Source organism: Neopelma chrysocephalum, unplaced genomic scaffold, assembly GCF_003984885.1.
Source record: "Neopelma chrysocephalum unplaced genomic scaffold, ASM398488v2 Primary Assembly neopelma1_123, whole genome shotgun sequence".
NCBI classification, from domain to species: domain Eukaryota; kingdom Metazoa; phylum Chordata; class Aves; order Passeriformes; family Pipridae; genus Neopelma; species Neopelma chrysocephalum.
This window is the reverse complement of record NW_020897785.1, coordinates 1552067-1572155: the sequence shown is the minus strand read 5'-3', so window position 1 is coordinate 1572155 and position 20089 is coordinate 1552067. Positions and strand designations below refer to the sequence as shown.

General features: G+C 53.6%; 1 protein-coding gene across 6 annotated transcripts in view; it reads left to right on the top strand.

The window, feature by feature from the left end:
* EXTL3 (exostosin like glycosyltransferase 3) overlaps positions 1-16649 on the top strand; it is a 132414-nt gene extending 115765 nt beyond the window's left edge. For all 6 annotated transcript variants that reach the window (XM_027697844.1, XM_027697845.1, XM_027697841.1 and 3 more), the window contains 4 exons: positions 11148-11275; positions 14074-14218; positions 14690-14818; positions 16303-16649. In XM_027697844.1, coding sequence (XP_027553645.1) covers positions 11148-11275; positions 14074-14218; positions 14690-14818; positions 16303-16512 — 612 coding nt within the window. In that variant the 3' untranslated portion in view covers positions 16513-16649. The remainder of the gene's footprint in view (positions 1-11147; positions 11276-14073; positions 14219-14689; positions 14819-16302) is intronic.
* The last annotated feature ends 3440 nt before the right edge of the window (positions 16650-20089 follow it).

Here is a 20089-nt window from a genome sequence, read left to right as displayed (position 1 = left end):
CCCACCACTGATTACCTCATTCACCTCAGAATGTTCATTCTCTCCCCTAGGAATTACCTCAGATTCTACCCCCAGAGTTTTCCCTGTCCACCTCCCTCATTTTTACTTCAAAATACTCATTCTCTACCATGGGGATTATATCAGGTGGTTCCCCCCAAAATTTCCCAACCTGCCCACCACTGATTACCTCATTCACCTCAGAATGTTCATTCTCTCCCCTAGGAATTACCTCAAATTCTACCCCTAGAATTTTCCCTGTCCACCTCTGAGTCCCTTATTTTTACCTCACAGTACTCATTCTCTACCATGGGGATTACATCAGGTGGTTCCCCTCAAAATTTCCCAACCTGCCCACCACTGATTGCCTCAGGATGTTCCTTCTCTCTGCTGCAGATTACCCCAAGTTTACTCCCAAATTTTCCCTGCATGACCACTACTGATAACATCATCTTCACCTCAAAATGTTCATTCTCTACCCTTGAGTTCACTCTCAAAACTCCTCCTGCCTGTCCACCACTTCATTTTTAGGTTGTATTGGTCACCCCCTGGACAGTCCCTTACCCCTTTTCCCCACAGGACCTTCCTGGATCTGGTGAGGAAGCAGATGCTGCTCTCCCTTATCCAACTGATGGATGTTTTTCCTTCCATTTTCGTGGAATCAAACTGTGCTTAGTGATAAAGCCTGACCTGGTCACTAAAGCACCCACTTGCACATCTCCTTATTAGCTCCCAGAAATGCTGTTTTCACTTATTCCCAGATTTATGAGCAGCAGGAAGATGGGAAATCTGTGGAAGCTGCTCTAAGGCTTCCCAGATAACACTTCCAGATCCAAATAGTTCAGCAAAGCCTTCAAGTTTCTGAATGCTTATCTGGATTGAACTCTGAGGGGGTTTGAGGTTCCTGTAGGGAAGGGAAATGGGTTTTGTTCTTGACACTGAACTTTGAAAGCATTTTGGGTGGAGAGATTCAGTTTCCAACCTGGATGTGGAAGGGCTAATCATGGCTTTGATCTCTGAGCTGCCACAGCCTGGCTGCTGAAGGCCTGGCTTATCTCTGCAGCAAGGGACAGCCCCATGTTTTACTGGGACAAAAAGAGAGCTAAGGGGGAGCAAGAAAAGCCTCAGAACAGCTCTGAGTTGGATAATTCTTTCCAATAAGGCTCATTTTCCTCTGGCTCTGAACACAGGTGACAAAGCAATTTGGTTTCAAAACACTGCTATTAATTAGGTTGGTTTTATCAGAAATTTATAGCAGGAATTGCTTTTAATTATCCCTTGTTTATGTGAAGTGTGTAATTTCTAACACATGCTGCTCCTCAGCTCCCAGCCCATCCTGTGGGTTGTGGGAGGTGGGTCTGGTGGTCTGGATTCATCCCAGCCACGTGTTTGGCAGGAATGTGTTCCCTGCCTCTTGGTGAAAGCATTTTTTTTCCTCCTGGATTTTGTTTAACCAAGTATTAAAAGCCTTGGGATAAGCCAGGCTTTGAAGAACATGGCATGGGGATGGTTGTCCTCTGCTCCTCTGGGTGGGAGATGATGGGGCGATGTGAGACAGGGATCAGGGGAAGCAGGATTCAGCCAAGGGATCCAGCAATTAGGATCCAGAAACTGAAGCCTGGGAGCAAAGGGAATTCCTCAGAAACCCATCTGGGACTTGTGTCCTGTTTTTTTCATGATCAGGCTCAGCCACATGGAAGGAGAAGGAGCTGTGCTCTGCTGGAACAACAGGGACAACAGGGATAAAATTCCAGTTAGAGGATCGTGATATGGATTTCTTAGTTCTTTTATTCCAACATTACTTAAGTAGCTCTCATCTCTAGGTGGTGGGTTTGAGGACAGACAGAAAGGTGTTTTCATTTCATTCAGAACTTTCCCAGTGAGATCTCTGCCTTCTCATCTAGGAGGTCCCCGGAAAGCTTCCAGTCTGGAATAAACCTGGAAACCAAGAGTGAGTTTGTGTGCCTGAGAGCTTTATGGCTGCTGCTCCCAGCCACATAAACATTAATAAATCCTCTGTCCTCTTCCCATCAAAAAAATGACCCACCTGCAAACTTGATGGCTCTGCCTGTATCCAGGTTTATATTCCAGCTTTTTTAGTAGCTGCTCAGCGAGTTAACAGTCTGACTCCAATTCCTGCCTCCCTTGGCTGGGATATAACGTTCATTTGGATGCTCTCAGCCCCCAGGTATTAATGTCTGAACTGAAGCTCTTGTGGGGTGGGTCAGAGCAGCAGGGCCCCATTGGGTGTGATGTTTGTGACACATTCCAAACACAGGGATGCACCAATCTTAACCAATTCACAGGGGATGGCACCTGCTCTGCCAGGTGCTTTGTTTTCCCGCTGCAGTGGAAATCCCTCCCGTCTGACAGATCCCGAGGAGGAACCTGCAGGAGAGGTAATTGCGCATCAATCCAGAGGATTTGCACCACCAAAGCCTCCGTTAATTAAAGCAGCTGGGCTGGAGGCCAAGGAGCAAAGTGTGGAAAGATAAGCTCTGCCTCACTCAGTGAGCAGCAGCAAAGTATTCCCAATAATCCCCCGGGACCGCAGCCCTTGGCTTTCCAGCACTTTCTTCTTCTCTGCCTCTGTGCTGCGCATTTCCGTGTCTCTGGGATGGATGTTGCTGTGTTTCCATGTTTCCTCCCCATCCATGCTGGGATTGCACAGCAGCTGATGGCTTGGCCAGGGGAGGAGACCTCAGGGGTGTTCCTGAACCGCCTTCCTGGCTTTTCCATCTCCCTGTCTGGCAGATGGGATGTGACAGCCCTTCTCAGATCCGTCCCCGAGCTCCCAGGCCATTTGCTGCCAGCCCTGTCAGCACGGCTCAGGGACTGGCAACGTGCCTTTCCCAGGGAAATCAGAAGTGCAGGAATTGGCTGCTGGAGTCTGAGGAGTGACAGGCTGAGAGAGGTCTGGGCTTTAACACCGCAGGAGTTTTGGGGGTTTTGCTTGTTTGTTTAAGGGAGGTCAGGGAGTTGCAGTCTGTGAGTGGTTCTTCAAGCTCTCCTGAGCCTGTTCCAGGCTCCCCTGTGGCTTTTCCTAGGATAACAACATACCGAGGTTGTACCTGGCCTGACACATCTCCTGACACATTTCTGAGTGCTCCACCGACCCTGCAGGCAGGGAAGCTGAATATTTTTGCCAAAATAAGGCCGGGCTCTCCCAGGCAGTTCCTTGTGCAGCTCTGCCCTGCCTGGTGCAGTGCAAGCTTCCCTGTGATTCCCAAAACAGACCCAGGAGACAGGAACAGTGGTCACTTTAATCTGATGGGCTCCTCAGGCTCTGTGTGTCTCCAGGATGCTGCAGGATCTGAATCAAACTCCTGCTGAATGCCAGGGGTCTGAGCTGGGTTCCGAAGAGTGGGATCTGTTCCCAGGCTCACTGGCAGCTCTCACATCCATTCCTGAGCCGTCTGGGAAGTTTTTATTACCCACAAGTGGTTTGAATCCCTCATCCCTGAGCTGCAGGCAGTAACACTCCACCTTTTGAGTGGAGTTAAAAGCTGCTGCCTTGCCCTCCTTCTGTCTCTGCGTGTTCTCACCAGCGAGGGCTGGTCACAAATGGCATCTCTCTGATTTACCGGGTACAACAAAGTGGTTTTTGCGCAGACAGGGCAGGGCAGGTGTCCCCATTTCATCAGAACACGCTGCTGGATCCTGGCTGGAGAGAGCTCAAGCACCTGGATTGGGTGGAGATAGGGAGCTGTGGAGATAGTGGGAAAAAGCTTCCCCTTGGATTCAGTTCATAGCTAAGATAAAATCAATCAGGGATGGAAATGGGGGGGCTGATAAAAACCTGTTATTTTTTCCTGTATTAAGTGATACAAAGCTGGGCTTCTCCAGCCTGGAGCTCCTGGGTCTCATCCTTATCCATCCCACGCTCCTGTTTCACCACTTCACTGGTGCTGCTCTATCAGGTGTTGGGTGAAACTTGTCAGGTTTTGTGACTTTGAATCTGAAAGGGGAACATTCCCATTGTGTGGGAGCGACCTTTGAAAATTCTGGAACGGGCTTTTTTTCCATCCAAAGGTCTTGGAGCTGTTAGGAGGCACTTGCCAATGGAACAGCTGCCCTGGGAGATTAGGGAAGGGAAGATTTGCCAGGTGAGAGGAGGTTTGTGATGTTCATCCAGCGGCAGCTTGAAGGAGCATTGATAAGGAACCGTGGCACGTGTTGGAACATCACACTTGGCATGTGCTGGCACTGCTGGGGCACCTCAAATCCTGGGGCACTTCTGGGCCCCTCATGGCAAGAGAGACATGGGGGGCTGGAGCATGTCCAGGGAAGGGAACGGAGCTGGGGAAGGGGCTGGAGCAGCAGGAGCAGCTGAGGGAGCTGGGGGGGCTCAGCCTGGAGAAAAGAGGGATCAGAGGGGACCTTTTCCCTCTTCACAACTCCCTGACAGGAGGAGGGAGCTGGGGGGGGGTCAATTGGGAACAATTCCTTCATGGAAAGGGCTGTCAGGCATTGGAATGAACTTCCCAGGGCAGCGGTGGAGTCCCCATCCCTGGAGGGATTTAAAATCCCTATGGATGTGGCACTTGGGGACATGGGTCAGTGGTGCCCTTGGCAGTGCTGGGGATGGTTGGACTTGATCTTAGAGGGCTTTTCCAACCTAAGCAATTCTACAGTTCCATGACCACACCTTTGGATATTCCCTATTTCACTGCAAAATTACCCCACCAAGCTCAAAATTGGGGTTATCAGGATCAAACCCCTGAGCAGGAGCTCTTTCCTCTTCCAGTGACTTTCCCTGGTTTCACAGCAAACCAGGCCTGTGATCCCAGATGTGCCAATGGAAGCTGGATCCCGAGCTTTCCTGTCCCTCTGTGCTCCACAGCTTTACCCTGTGAGCCTTCATGGAAAGCACAGAGCGGAGTTTTGGGAAGCTGAGGAGGGGGTGGGCTGCAGCGGTGGGAGATGAGGTGTTTAAACCTGACAGTGTGTTATCCCAGGGACGTTCTTTGGAGCCCAATAATTACAGTTAATTGTAAAATAAATCCAATCAGACAACAACTCAATGTGCAGCTTTAATTGCGCAGCCCCCAACAGCAGCACCCAGAGACAGTGAAAATAAGGGAGTATCTGGCTGCCTTTTAATGCTAAAATAGGAATTCTTCTCGTTTAGTTACCCTAGAAAGATGCAACAGCTGCTCCTGTCTGAAAATGAATAAATAATCAGTTTTATTTGTATCACAAGCTGTTTGCTCCTCTCGGAGATGAGCGACCCACTGATCACAGTCGAGGAGTTTAAAGGGGGACCAAGTGTTTCCACATTTTACATTCATGGACACAGTGTCAGTTTAAAAATAAGCTTTTCCACTGGTATCTTCCTGTGTGGTTTTGTTCTCAGTGGGGGATAATTTATGCCGGGTTTTATGTTGCATTATTTAATTACACGTATTTTAAAAATGCATCTGTTTTGCCAATTTATATTCAGCCTGCGCTGCCTTTGGAGCTAAATACCCTTCCAGTGAAACACTTTCCATACCTCTGGAGATGAGTCTTAAAATAGTCTATAAATCCTTTTAATTCTGATGTTGAAAACGCTTGAAGTTGGAGGTGGAAAAGCGCGGGAGTCTGGAGGTTCAGGGCGTAAAGGAGCTGTTTCAAGGTGAAGAGGAGCAGGAGAATAATTAATACATGAGAAAAGGGATAAAGGTAACTTCCCAATCCGTCTTTACAAGCAAAGATTAAAGGAAAAACCAGAAGGTGAAGAATTGCCAGGGGGAACCACTAAAATCCAGGGACGTCTCATCAGGCAGTGGGTGACTGAAGGCACATCCAACTAGAAGTGTCTGATTTGGGGTGGAAGTTCAAATAAATGACTCTTTTAGGTGCAAGTGCCGTCAAATCAGGCGAGAGAACACATTCCAGGGGATACAGAAGGGATGGGTGAGGGCTGATGTGGAAGAGGGTTGGGAATGAGCATCACACTGTGTCTCCTTTCTCCTGCCTGCTCTGCCCCTTTCCCAGATGCAGCAGGTGCTGCTGCAGCACCATCTGCACCAGGCATGTCCTGGGACTCATCCAGGCTGGCTGGAGTGGAACTGGGAGGGGCTGGGAATGGCTGGTGGGGAGAGACCAGTCACGAGAGGAACACAGTCCCTTAGGGCTGCACTTCGGAGGCAGGAGGATCCGAACACCCTGCATCCAAACAGCCTGGATCTCTTTCCAGGATGGCTTTGGACATGGGGGCAGGGTTCATTTAGGAGCTGTGGTCACATCCACGCCCATTTATCCATATCTTCTGGATCTGGGTGTGTAAACCCCAGGATAACATCAGGATTGTCTTTGTCTTAACAAACACCTCAAGGAGCTGCTCTGTGCATCTCCGATTTTCCCTGTGCATCCCGAGTTTTTCAAACATTAATTATCACAAACACAGTCAAAAGAACATCCTTTTTTTTTTTGGCATAATGCTCAGACCTGCCAGCACTGGCAGCATTTCTGGAAGGAGCTTTGACACCATGTTTACACACGTGTCAAAAGTGCAGGGCTGCAATTCCCCCTGGATCTGCAGCTCATCCGGAGCTGTCAGGAACACTCTGGAGTCCCACGTTGGGCTGGAATCATTTCCTCGAGTTTTTGGGTCTGAATTGGGAATGAGAGTGTTGTTGTGAGGAGAAAAGGCATCATCCCAGGGGCTTGGTTGTGGTGGAAACGCCGTGCTGGCATCCCATCTCCTGCCTGCCCACACAGCCTGGAAAAATGCCGGGAAGAGCCTCGTGTTGTGTCGAGAGACGCCAGGTTTTTTTGTTTCTCAGGAGGTGAAGAATTGCTGGCTGAGCCAAAGGCTTGGATCTGTGCTTCTGGCTCTGGAAAGCAGGGTGCTGGCCAGTGGGAACTGGATGGATTGCCATCCTCTGAGGGTTGTCTCGTGGTGGGAGTTGGGATTGGCGTGAGGGAACAGTTGTGCGTGGGCAGGGTGGGACACGGCGGAGCGATGCTGCTCTTTGAGGAGGCACTGGATGGTCTTCAATAAGCACCACCGTAGGTGTCCTTGGAAAGGGCAGTCAGGGAGATCTGAGGTCTGAGCCGAGGGCCGTGGTGACCCTGCCAGGTTTTGTGGAGCATCTCAGCTCCCCCAGGAGCAGGCAGGGATAAAACGTGGAGAAAACCGAGGAAAAATTGTGGACTCGGTCAGACTCGTGTGATTTGCACCAATGCCACCTCACTGGGAAGGGGTGAGGGCTGCAGGGATTTTGGGTGCCATCTGTAGCCATGGCAACAGGTTCTTTGGCTCCTCCTTGGCAGCTCCTTGGCTTCTTGTCCTGGAGCCAGTACAGTGCCTGCCTTGGGATCGACCTCGTCTCCCTTCAGCTCTGACATGGGAAACAGGGGGAAGGTAACACAGAGCACAAAGAAATCAGGATCAAAGTCATCTTTGTAAGAAAATGAACCTCAGGTGTGTAGTTTCCATGTGGATCCTCTCCTAGTGCCAAAATCCCTGCTGTAGCTGGGATGTTTAGAGAATCACGGAATCATTTAGGGTGGAAAAGACCTCTGGGATCATCAAGTCCAACCTGTGCCCAATCCCCACCTTGTCCCCAGCCCAGAGCACTGAGTGCCACATCCAGTCCCTCCTTGGACACCTCTAGGGGTGGGGACTCCAAACCTCCCTGGGCAGCCCCTTCCAACGCCTGACCACCCTTTCCATGAAGAAATTCCTCCTGATACCCCTGGGACAGTGTGCTTTGTCCCCGTCTGTCATCCCAAACTTGTCCAGTGCAAACCCATTGACAGCTTCGCTCCCAAAAAACATGGAGCTTCCAGGAGGATGGTGGTTGATGGGACCAGGCAGACTTGTTGTCTTCCTCATCCACATCCCTGGTAGAGAAGCAAGTGCCAGTCTGATCCAACACCGTGGTTCCAGAGGGAGCAGGGAACGGAGCTGGCCGTGGTGATAAAGGATGTGATTGATCCTGCTTATGGATATTGAATTTGAACATGCTTCCCTCCTTCCAAGGAGTCTTGGAAATAATCCCAGCACTTGGACCTGATGGTGTTTCTGAGTCTGTGGGTCTCAAGGGCTGATCTGGGCAACTTCTTTATCAAAAGGTGTCTGAATTTGTCCAAACTGGGAGCTGAAAATGAATGTGGTGGATTCAGGTAAACTTGGAACCTGTCGTTCCCTTTTCCTGGAGTTTGCCAGCTCCCAGAGTCCTCCAGCAGAGCCCTCTCTGACTCCTATTAAGCCTAGATTGGCTGATTTTAATTGATTCCTTTTCCACATTAGCAGCTACGTGTGCACATGGGAGAGCTGGAGAAGCCTTGGCTCCCCACGTGCTTTCCCCAGAAATAGAGGTGGACGGGAAGCAGCTCAGCTTGGAACAGGGATGGGGGTGGGATGAAGCTCATCAGCTCCCAGATGTGCCAATCTTGCCTTCCTTGATGGGTGGGGGCAATGGTGGCACCTCTGGAGCCGAGTCCCAAGGTTGGGATGGTCAGAGTGCTCAGCCACCATCTGGGAGACATGATATCCCTTTTCTTCATGGAATCTGAACTCCTGCCTGTTCCTCGGGGAAGGAGCTTTGCCCCAGGTGAGGCTCTGGGCAGATCCCACCCCTGAGGTCAGTGCTGAGCTGAGTTTTGCTCCGGCCCAGTCCTTGGGACATGGAACAGAACACATCCCTGGAGCAGCTCTGGAGCATCGCCCCGACTTCCTTCACTTATTAACAAACCTTCCGAGCTGGTGCCAAGAAAAGGGATTGACAGGACTGTAAATCCACATCCTCCCTGGAGGGCTGTGCTGGCAGGAGCTCCCTGCTTTCCCCCTTCCAAGTGCAGATCCAGGTCAGCTCCTCAGAGTCATTTGTCTCCAGCATCTCCAGCCCTGTAATTCCCAGCTGGGCGGTCAGGGGGAGTGTGGGGTGCCCCCATCCCCCTCCGCTATTCCCCCCCAGCCCATCTGGCTTCAGTTGGCACATCTTTGGGAATGATGGAGGCAGATCCTTTCCCTGAGAGCCTGTCATCTCCCCAGATTACCCTGCTCTCCTCAGGGCATCCTCCTGGCTTTTATTCCTCCCAAAAACCTGACGGGATCAATAAGGCTCCCGGTTTCTTGCAGAGTTTGCTCTTTGCCCAGAAATCCAGTTCACTTAAGCTGAGCTGCCAAAACTTCTCCAAGGGCACAGACACTCTTCATGTTTTCACCCTCAAATTATAAGTAGCACTTAATTTAAAGCCTAAGTGTGAAGCCTCACTAGCAAGGAGATTGCTGGAAGATACCGATTTTCCTGCATTTTTTTGTATTTATGTATAAAAACGCACTATAAAGTATCGGTTAAGGACATTATTGCTGGGCAGACTCGGGATTTATGCTCTGCTTTAGTTCTCTTGAAGGTTTTTTAAGATCCATTTGTCAAACGTGGCTGTGAGCGACAAAAACCGGGAGCAGATGGGCTCCGTGGAGTTGTGGGGCTTGAGTCAAAAAATCCCGTGTGGTGGAACTGAATCACCTTGAGTTTGTCTCAAAAACCTGCAGACTGCTCAGGAGGTTCATGGTTTTGATCTCCGGGCCGTTTAACTGATGGCAAAGTGTTTTAAAGGGAATTATTCCCAAGGAAAAGCCCAAAACAAGACAGGCAGAAGGGGACAATCTGGGATGACTTTGAGTCTGGAGGGGTCGGAGTTTCTGTGCGTGTCCTACCACTGGTGCTCTGCTCCATGTTTGGAGCCTTGAGGTTTGCTGTGAGGGAAGGTGGGATTTTTGGTAGGTGTGTTGGGACCTCTGTTGTTGTCCTCTGGCTGATTTTGTGTCCTCCTCACTGTCTGAATCTCCCCGGAGAAGAGAAGCCCCTGACTCTGTTTTGCCGGAGAGCAGCATTTTTGGGTCTGCTGAGGGAACATCTTTTGCTGGGTTTTGACAGAGCTATTGTCTTGGGATTGTTCAGAAACAAGACTGTGGCAAAACCCATCCTTAAAATGATGGAAGAGCAGGAGAAACAGCCCTGGATGAGGGATTGAGACCTCAGAGAGTGAAAAGGGACAGAGAGAGTGTTGGGAGCTGAAGGCAGACGAGTCACGAGGAACAGCGTTAATGTTTGAGAGGGAACATCCCAGAGGAAAGGTGGATTCTCCCACTCTCAGCATCTTCAAGGGGAGACAGGATGCCTTCCTGGCCTCCCCCAGTGACAGCTCAGCTCCCTGTGACCTGGAGCACACAGCAGGTTTGCGTAGGTGACTTATGGAATCCCAGGATGGTTTGGGCTGGAAGGGACCCTAAAGCTCATCCCCTTCCACTCCCTGCCGTGGGCAGGGACACTTCCCACTATCCCCGATTGCTCCGAGCCCCGTCCAGCCTGGCCTTGAACACTTCCAGGGATGGAAGGTTGTTTCTCACTCAGCCTAATCAGCTCCTGAGTTGTGTTTGTGCCCATTTCATGCCCGAGAAATCCGGTGCTTTTTAGAGGCTCATTGAAATGTAAAAACTTTTAGGAGAAGGAGAAACGTTTCAAGCCCCTGAATTGAATTATCTTCCCGTTGCCCCTAACCTGTTTTTCCAAGGTTAGTTGCTTGTATTGAAGTGTAAAAGTTTCCCAAAAATTCACTTTTATCTTCCTCAAGAGTTCTCTTTTCTGGAACACGATGCCCTCGTTTCCAGAGCCCTGGATGTGGTGTCAGGATCAAAACCCGGCCTGTAATCCCTGTAAGAGGGAGAGGAAGGGTGTGAAGCTGTGCCAGGGGAGGTTTGGGATGGATATCAGGAAAAAGTTCTTCCCCTGGAGGGTGGTTGGGCCCTGAACAGGCTCCCCATGGAATGGTCACTTCCCAAGTCTGCCAGAGTTCAAGGAATGTTTGGACAACACTCTCAGGGACCGGGTGGGATTGTTGGGGTGTCTTGTGCAGGGCCAGGGGTTGGATTGGATGATCCCTGGTGGTCCCTCCCAGTTCTGCATTCTAATTCTATTCTGTGATTCTAAGAGGAGGGAGAAATCCATTAGGATTTGACAGCGGGATAAGGGGAATTCCTGGAGCTGGTGGCAGAGTGAACTGGTGCCTTTTGGTTGGACAGAATTCCCCACCACTGGGGCTTTGAAGCGGTGCCGGAATGCGGCGCCGCCACACCCAGAACGCACAACCCCAGCCCCAGATCCCATCCCTGTGCACGGACACCCACCATAACTCCACGTTCCACCTGCCAGGTTGTCCGCACGGAGAAGAACAGCCTGAACAACCGGTTCCTGCCCTGGGACGAGATCGAGACCGAGGCCATCCTGTCCATCGACGACGACGCCCACCTGCGCCACGACGAGATCATGTTCGGCTTCCGGTGAGACACCTCGGCACACACAGCCCTGGCACCCAAACTGGGGCTCTCCACATCCCGGGGTGGGCTTTCCACATTACCAAAGCCAGGGCCAGAGTCAGGGCCAGCACATCCCTTCCCGTGGCTCCCCGGCTCCGTGTGCCGTGGAGGAACTCGCCTCTTAGGGCGGTTTAATAAGTGCAGGTTGTCCAGGGAACTCCAGTTCTCCCATTTAACCTCGACTCCTTGGCTTTGGCTGTGCTGAGAATAGACCCTGAGTGGATTTGGGGGTCGGTGCCTTCCTAGGATGGATGGGAACCAGAAAACAAATCCCAGAGGCTGTTGTGTTGCCCTCCATCCTTCACGGACCGTAGGCAAGGCCGGGGCGTTCCCGGCTGCTCCAGGACGTGCTGCTCCTGTGCTGCCATCCCCTGCTCCATGGGATGCTGGGATGGGATTTGGGCTATTTGGGCACTTCATTCTGCAGAGCATGGAAAAGGGAGATGTTCCCCAGCGAAGGCTGGTGCTGGTTGCTCTCATTCCCACCCCCCTTCTGCTCCAGCCTCTCCGTTTCCCCCTTGACTTTTCCCTGGCAAAAGGCTTTTCCTGAGCCGGGGGGGCCAAGGGAGAAATGAGTTCCACGGGTTCCTGCTGTGGGAGGTTTGTGGCAGCTGCTCCTGCAGCTCCCACAGCCAAACCTCCCTGCCAAAAAAGTGCTGGGAACGAGGGTGGCATGAGGAGTGAGGACAGCACGAGGAGTGAGGACGGCACGAGGAGCAACAGCCACGATCCCAAATCCGGGAACAGCCAGCAGCTGCTCGGGGGTGGGAAACAGGGACCAACTCTCACCAAAACGCACTGACTCGTGTCTGGGAGGAGGATTAAAGGGCACAAAGCGCCTGGAAACCCACCAAGCTCCCTCAGAGGGATGAGGAACGAGGTGTCAGAGGGATGAAAGTGCGGGAGGAGGCGTCAGGACTCTTGGCTTCCCTTCCCTCCCCCATTCCAGGCTCTTTGTCTCAACTGGACTGTTTTCCCCTCATCCCCCGCCTTTGGAATCTGTTTTCCTTTGCCTGGAGAGCATCAAATGAAGATTGTAAGTGCTGTGTGTTATTCCCACTCATATCCCTGCGTACAGACACCTTGTTCCCACAAAGCCTCCCTGTTCCCACACTCAGCCAAGGAGGAGCCGGAGTCTTGGCCGGAGCGACCCCACAACAAGTGTGTTTTGTCAAAGCTTTCCTTCAGGCTTTGATTTCTGGGGCCAAAAGCCTCGTTTTTCCCTGTTTGAGGCTCAGGAAAGAGCCAGAGGCAGGAACCCTGAGCACACCCAGAACCATTCTCCAGAGAAATCCCGATTTTTGTGGCTGAGCTGGGAAAGAAAACGTGTCACGTTGGAAGGAGAGTGAGACGTGGGAGGAGTGAAAGGGAATAAGTGGTTTCAACTTCCAGCTTTTCAAAACAATCCCACTGGATTGACAGGAACAGCAGCAAACAAAGGCTGGGGGGGAGGATGGAACCAGGGAAGCTGCTGGTGATGTTAATTACTCAGGATTCATTTCCAGGTTATCTTGGAGTTTCATTAATTGGAGTGGAGGACTGAACAATGAAGGAAAACTCAGGGAATCTTGGTCTCCTCAGCAGCTCTCCCGTGGCTCTCCAGGAACTGGGGTTGTGGGAGGAATTCACATCAACATGAGGGAAAAAAAAACAAAAAGGCCACTTTCTGCCCTGTTTTGTGCCTGGGGAAAAGGGAGAAAACCCTTCTGTGTCCCACAGGGAGTTTGCTCTTGCAGTCTGGAGTCACTGGGTTTGGATGGAGATGGGATGGGATGATCCAAAGGCAGCCCTCACCCCGGCCTTGGAAGCTGGATTTATTTCCCAGGTCAGGCCTTAGGCACTGACTTTTTCCTTATTTATTCCTGCCAGAGTTGCAGCTCCTGTGGGATTTCTCTCGAGGAGCTTCAGATGAGAGCAGAATGTTAAGCAATCCCACGCTCCCACTCTCAATCCTCGGGATTTAATTCCCTGTGGCTCCACTGTGAGTGTGTGTCGGAATGAGGGATGTGCTTGTGGCCCCAGAGGATTTTCCCGTATGGCCGGAACTGGGGAGCTGCCAGGGGCTGGTTTGGGATGGGGAGCAGTTCCAGCTGGAGAAACCAGGCCCAACATCTCAGCAGCTTCCACAGAATCTTGGAATCACAGAGCCCTGGAATGGTTTGGGTGGGAAGGGACCTTAAAGTCCATGTCATTCCATCTCCTGCCATGGGCAGAAACACCTTCCACTGTCCCAGGTTGCTCCAAGCCCTGTCCAACGTGGCCTTGGAGCTTTCCTAAAGGGAAAATGATTTCTCCTAAAAACTGATTTCCTAAAAATTAGTTTCCTAAAAATGGAATTTTCGCTCAAGGGAGATGGATTGATGTTATCTCGGCCCCACAGAGCAGGAACCTGAGCTGTGGGAGATGGAAAACCGCAGGGATTTGGGGAGGAGGCCAGGAGACACCGGGCTCCTCCCTTGGCTGCTCCCTACTTAAGTTTTCCTTTAAACCCCCACAACAGCCCTCGTGAGATAGAAAACCCCCCATTTATGGATTGGGAGCTCTTTCCCTGTGCATGAACAACTCAGAGCCCATTTTAACAACATTTATCCCTTCTGGACATCCAGTGGATGAGCAGCTGCTCAACTTTTTGATGCATCAGCTCCTCCACCTTTTGCTTCCCTCGGGAGCTTCCACTGGCCTCGAGGGCAGAATCCCAAGTCGTGCCCAGCCCCGGATGGGCTTCCCAAGGCGGTGCCTCACCCCCAGTGTTGTGTTTGCAGGGTCTGGAGGGAGGCCCGGGATCGCATCGTGGGCTTCCCGGGGCGCTACCACGCGTGGGACATCCCCCACCAGTCCTGGCTCTACAACTCCAACTACTCCTGCGAGCTCTCCATGGTGCTCACTGGTGCTGCCTTCTTCCACAAGGTGAGACCCCCTCGGCTGCAGCCGCCTCTTCCTCCTCACAGGACCTTCTTGGGAGGGGTGGAGTTCTTTTAAGGATGAATTTTGGAGCTCTCTGCTCCTCTTCCCTCACTTCCTCCAAACCGGTCCTGAGCCATCCCAGTGCCCTGGGAAGGTTTTCTGCCTCCTGCTGCTGTGCTGACTCCCCAGCAGCAGAGACAGCAAGGTCTGGTGGGGGGACAAAACCCTCATTCCTCCATTTCTGAGGTTCCAGGATTCGGGGAGGGTGGTGGCTGGGGGGCGATTTGCTGCTGCAGGATTAACTCCGTTACTGGGAATCTCCCCACTGTTTTCCTTCACTTTTGAGTCAAACACGTCCCAATATGTCCCATATCTTGATACTCAATTATGGAGCCATGAGGTGGCACCAGCAGGGGTTGGGCACTTCCCGCTGGGACCACCCTGACTGAGGTTGTGCCTTTCCCTGTTTCCCAGTACTATGCCTACCTGTATTCCTACGTGATGCCCCAGGCCATCCGGGACATGGTGGACGAGTACATCAACTGCGAGGACATCGCCATGAACTTCCTGGTCTCCCACCTCACCAGGAAACCTCCCATCAAGGTAAAAGCACTGGGAAGGGTCTGTCCTGGGCTTGGCTTTGCCGGAGGAGCTGTGGTGGGAAAGGGGAAATCCAGCTCCTGGCGTGGAAGCTCAGCCCATGGAATCAGGCAAATCCCACCACGGTGAGTGGGTGGATTGAGGTTTGATGTTACCAGACCAAACCAGACCAAATTCCTGGTCTAGTGGAAGGTTCCCTGCCTTGGATTCATGGCAGGGGTTTGGAACAAGATGATCTTTAATGTCCCTTCCAACCCAAACCATTCTATGATTCTCTGACTTGTGCTGCAGCTCAACCTGGAGTGTTCCTGCCTCGGCAAAGAGCAGCTGATCCCAAACTCACAGATTTCCTCTTTCCAGCACAAGTCCCAGTGATTCCTTGCTGATTTTGTGAGGCTTTCCAGAGCCATTCAGGCTCATCAGTGTTTGGCCCAGACGCTGCAGCCGAGCTGGAATTCCCCTGCCCTGGGATAGCAAATGAGTGTCACAGTTCTGAGCACGGATTTGGGATGCAGATCATCCTGCTCTTCATCCCTGCTGGCAAAGGGCTCCCTCAGCCCTGCCAGTGTCACTGCCTTGGGCTGGGTCTGACTGTGTTTTCCTGTGTGGTGTTCCCAGCTGGAGCTGCTGGGAAGTGGAGGCTGTGGGGTTTGGTGCAGCTGAGAGGAGAATCCAAGAAAACCCAGAGGGTCCTGCAGAGGATGTTTGGTTCAGGACAGGCAAGGAGGCCCTTTAGTCAGTGGGTGAGCCCTCAGCACCTCCTGGAAACTGGAGCCCTTTCCAGAGATCTTACTCTGGCTGCCCAAAACAAGAGGTGCCCCAAAATGCTGATTCTTCTGTGGCATCTTTGGGCAACAGTGAGGAGGATTCTGCCCCTCTGCCCCCTCAGGTGAGACCCCCCTGCAGAGCTGCCTCCAGCCCTGGGGAACAGCAGCATAAGGACATGGAGCTGCTGGAGTGAGTCCAGAGGAGGCCCCGGAGATGCTCCAAGGGCTGGAGCCCCTCTGCTCTGGAGCCAGGCTGGGAGAGCTGGGGGGGGGTTCACCTGGAGAAGAGAAGGATCCAGGGAGACCTTGGAGCCCCTTCCAGTGCCTAAAGGGGCTCCAGGAGAGCTGGAGAGGAACTGGGGACAAGGGCTGGAGGGACAGGACACAGGGAATGGCTTCCCAGTGCCAGAAGGCAGGGAGAGATGGGAGATTGGGAAGGAATTGTTGGCTGTGAGGGTGGTGAGAGGCTGGTCTGGAATTCCCAGAAAAGCTGTGGCTGCCCCTGGATCCCTGGAAGTGCCCAAGGCCAGGTTAGATGGATCTTGGAGCAACCTGGGATAGTGGAAGATGTCAGGATTGGAACTGGATGAGCTTTAAGGTCCCTTCCCACCCAAACCATTCCATGATTCCCCCCGTATCCAAGCACCCCCTCCAATACCTTGGGCATGCTCAGGGCACTCTGGGCAGTGCAGCACTGCCCACCTCTGTCCCTCCCTGCAGGTGACCTCCCGCTGGACGTTCCGCTGCCCCGGCTGCCCCCAGGCCCTTTCCCACGACGATTCCCACTTCCACGAGCGGCACAAGTGCATCAACTTCTTCGTGCGGGTGTACGGGTACATGCCCCTGCTCTACACCCAGTTCCGCGTCGACTCCGTGCTCTTCAAGACCCGCCTGCCCCACGACAAGACCAAGTGCTTCAAGTTCATCTAAAGGGGAGCAGCCGGAGGTTCTCCAGCTCCCACCTCCGGCGGGAAGGGCGGAGAGGGGCTGGTGGCTGGGGCTGGGAGCGCAAAACGCCCTTCGCTGCGGATTCCGGCCCCGCTTCCCGCCGGAAATGCGGGACGGCCTGGATTTCCCACTCTCCCCGCAGCAACTGGACCGAGTGACGGGGAACGGGATCCCTCGGCTCCTGTGAGGACACTCCCTGGGATCGCACACTGAGGAATGGCCCGTTGGCCGCCGGCTCTGCCCCTTCCCTGGCCGAGGGCGGCCGTTCTTTTTAATTATAATTATTGTTATTTAAAATGAAAGTGTTTTAGATTTGCCTCGTGAGGCGCTTTTTTTGTTTTCTTTTCTTCCCCCCCCCCCCCATCCCCTTTTCCCCTCAGGACCCCTCGTCCCACTCGAGGGGGTCGTAGCAAGGCCAGGTTGGAGGTGTTTGAGTGCAGCAGCGAGGTCACCACTGTTGTCCCCGTCCCTTCATCCCTTTCCAGCCCTTCCCACTCACCACATCCCGGCTCCTCTTTCCCCGTGGCTGCTCCTGAGGACTCCCAGGTGTTGGCTGGTGATGAGCCCTTGGCTCTGCTCTGCTCTGCTCAGCACCCTGAGCCCCTGGGAGGGCTGAGGTTGGCCTGGGTGACCCTTCCCAGCTCCAGGACCCGCCATTCCCGTGCCACAGCCCTGGGATGTTCAGTTGCTGTGCTCTTGTTCTCCATGTCCTTTTCCACCCCATCCTGCTAATCCTCTAAAGACAGGGAGCGTGTTTGGGGCTTAAGGAAGATCCCCCTGCAGCACAGGCTGTGCTGGCAGTGCCCCAGGCTGGTGGAGCCCTGATCCTGATCCGTGCTCAGCCCAGCCGGGATGTGCCGGAGCCGCGGCTGCACCGTGGCCGCAATTCCCGCTCTGCCTCGTCCCTCATTCCCTGTCCCAGAGCGAACCCTGCCCGTGCTGGGTTGGCCGTGGGCCTCAGCATAACTGCCTTAACCCCCTCCCATCCTCACCCCCTGGCTTTGGGCTGCATCCCAGGGTTAATCCCACCAGGAGTTTCCCGTCATGTGAACCAGGAGACGCCGCTGGGATCGCGTTCATGGAGTGGTTTTGGAGCTGGTTTCCTGCCCCCCCAGAGCAAAATGCTGGGACACCTGTGACCACCCGACCTCCAAGCTCAGCTCCCTGCTCCATCCTGCTGCAATCCCAGCCGGCAGGAGGGAAGGACGCAGCATTCCCCTCGTGTGATGTTCTCCCTCAGAGCGTTAGGAGCAGCTTGGAGAAGGTTTTTCTGGGTAGGGGGGAAGGTGACACTTGAGTGATTCACCTCCATGTCCCTGCTTTTCCTGGCTCAGGTTGCAGCTCGGGATCCCAGCACACAGCAGGACGTCACTCTCTGGCTGTGTCCCTGGTGTGTCCTGGAATGGGAGCAGGGATGGTCCGTCAGGGATGGTCCGTCGCTCCGAAGGTGAGCCCTGTCCATGCTCCTCCTGCACCACATGGTGGGGATTCCATGCTCTTCCCAGACACCTCCCAGCCAGTTTTTCCTGTGAGCCCTGTGGATGGGGGTCACCAAAATTCCTCCTTGGGAAGGGGAGGGAAGGAGCAGCCTGTTCCTAGCAGAGCCCACAGCTCGTGCCTTCACCAGCACCACCGAACGCAGCGAAATCCAGATCAAGGAATCTTTTCCTCTCTGTGGCTTTTCTTTTCCTTTCCATCCCCTTTTTGCTTTAACATCAGATGCTCCAAAGGGAGCACGGGAAGGTTCACAGTCTCCTTAAAATTTCCATGGGAGACTCCTGCGAGGCCCTGAAACACCTGGAAGGACGTTCTGTGCTCCTGCTCGGAGTGGGAACGTGGCACTTTGTCAGGAGCTGCTCCAGCCCCAGCATCCTGAGGGGCCTGAGCTTTAATTCCACCCTCATTAGGAGGTGCTTCATCAGCTCAGGGCCAGCCCAGCCCCGGAGTCGGCTCTGCCTTCCCAGCCCTCCCAGCCAGGCGGGAGCACGGAATGGTTGGGCGTGGATTGCACTTTATACAGACACAGACCCTGCTCAGCAACTGATTTCCCAAAATCTGAAGGGAAATGTTGTCATTCCTGTGCTGCAGGAGCCTGGGGAATGCGGACAGGCTGGGAAGTGTTGGTGTTCCATGAGCTCTGCCGGTGCTGTCAGAGCCCCGGGATGGGAATTCCGCCTTCCCTCGGAGTGTTTCTGTTCAAAGCCAGTGGAGATCAGGGATCAGTGGAGCAAATCCAACTGTTCCTCCTCCCAGGCTCTTTGGCCTGTTGCCCCAGTGTTGTTTTGTTGGAAGGATCCTCCAGTGCATTGTGGCTGAGCAGATGGGATGTTCGATGGGATCACTGAGGATATCGTGGGATGGATCCCTCCTTCCTGAGCCCCCCGAAGGGGAAGGATTTGGGGGTGAAGGGATGAAGTGGCTGCTCCGGGGGGGACATCCCAGGGAGGGATGGAATTCTCTGAGGAAAATAAATGCCAGCAAGAACATCTGCTGGTGCTGTCCCTCCCATCCTGCTGCTGTTTCCCTCTTTCCCAAATAACCACCAAACCCCCCAGAGCACAGACTTGGGATTCACAGCTCCTGAGACATCCCAGGATCTGAGCTGCCCCTGGACTTTTCCTCCACCACCAGGGAGCAGAGGGGCTTTCCTGGAGCGGTGCCACCATCCCGAACATCCTCCCTTGCTACCCCCCATCGTTCTCCCGGCATTTCCAGGGGGTCCCAGGCTCACTGCAAAGCTCAGGTTTGGTTGCAGGATTCATCCCAGCTCCCGGAGCCACTCCGGCCGCGAGGAGACGGGAAGGGCTCTCGGCGGCTGCACCTTTCCCAAGGGAAAGGCCTTTTTCCCCTTCCCAGAGTTTTCCTGCTGCTTCCCCCGGGCGTGGAGCGAGGCCTTTCCCGCTGTAAATAGGATCGTCTGCGGGGCTCCGGCCCCGCGCTGTCCCACGGCCCTGCCCACCCCCCCCCCCAGTGCCGCGGTTGTTGCTGCAGCTCCGCGAGCGCCAGGATTTAAAAATCCAACGAAAACGGAGGGACGAGAAACACTCCTTCGACACGAGCACAATGTTGAGGTTTTTGTAAAAGGATCCAATAAAATGGAGAGTTTAACTTGGGAGCGGCTCGGCGCCTCTTTGCTGGGGCTGGGAGAGGGGAGGGACCAGGATAGGCCGGCTCCGGGCCCCTGGAGCATCCCAAAAATAAGCACCTCCCAGGCTTGGAATTCCCAAGGGAGCAGGAGCAAAGGGCTGCTCCGGAATGGTGGAAACTCCTCATGGTGCTAAACCCCCTCTCGTCCCTCAGGGAGCTCGTGGCCCCGCAGGGGTTGGACCCCTCTGTAGCTTCCAGGGATATCCCATCCCAGTGCCGCGGTGCCACGGGGCTCCTGGTGGCATCGGGGACACGCCCCAGAGGGATGGAATCCCCTGGATTTCTGCATCACCAACTGTACCCACCGAAGGGCACCTGACCCTGAGCCCGCTCCACTGGTGGGATACAGCCATGGAATCTGCCCTGCGGGGACAGGGGGATGTTGGGAGCCACCTCGGGAAGAGTTATCTGG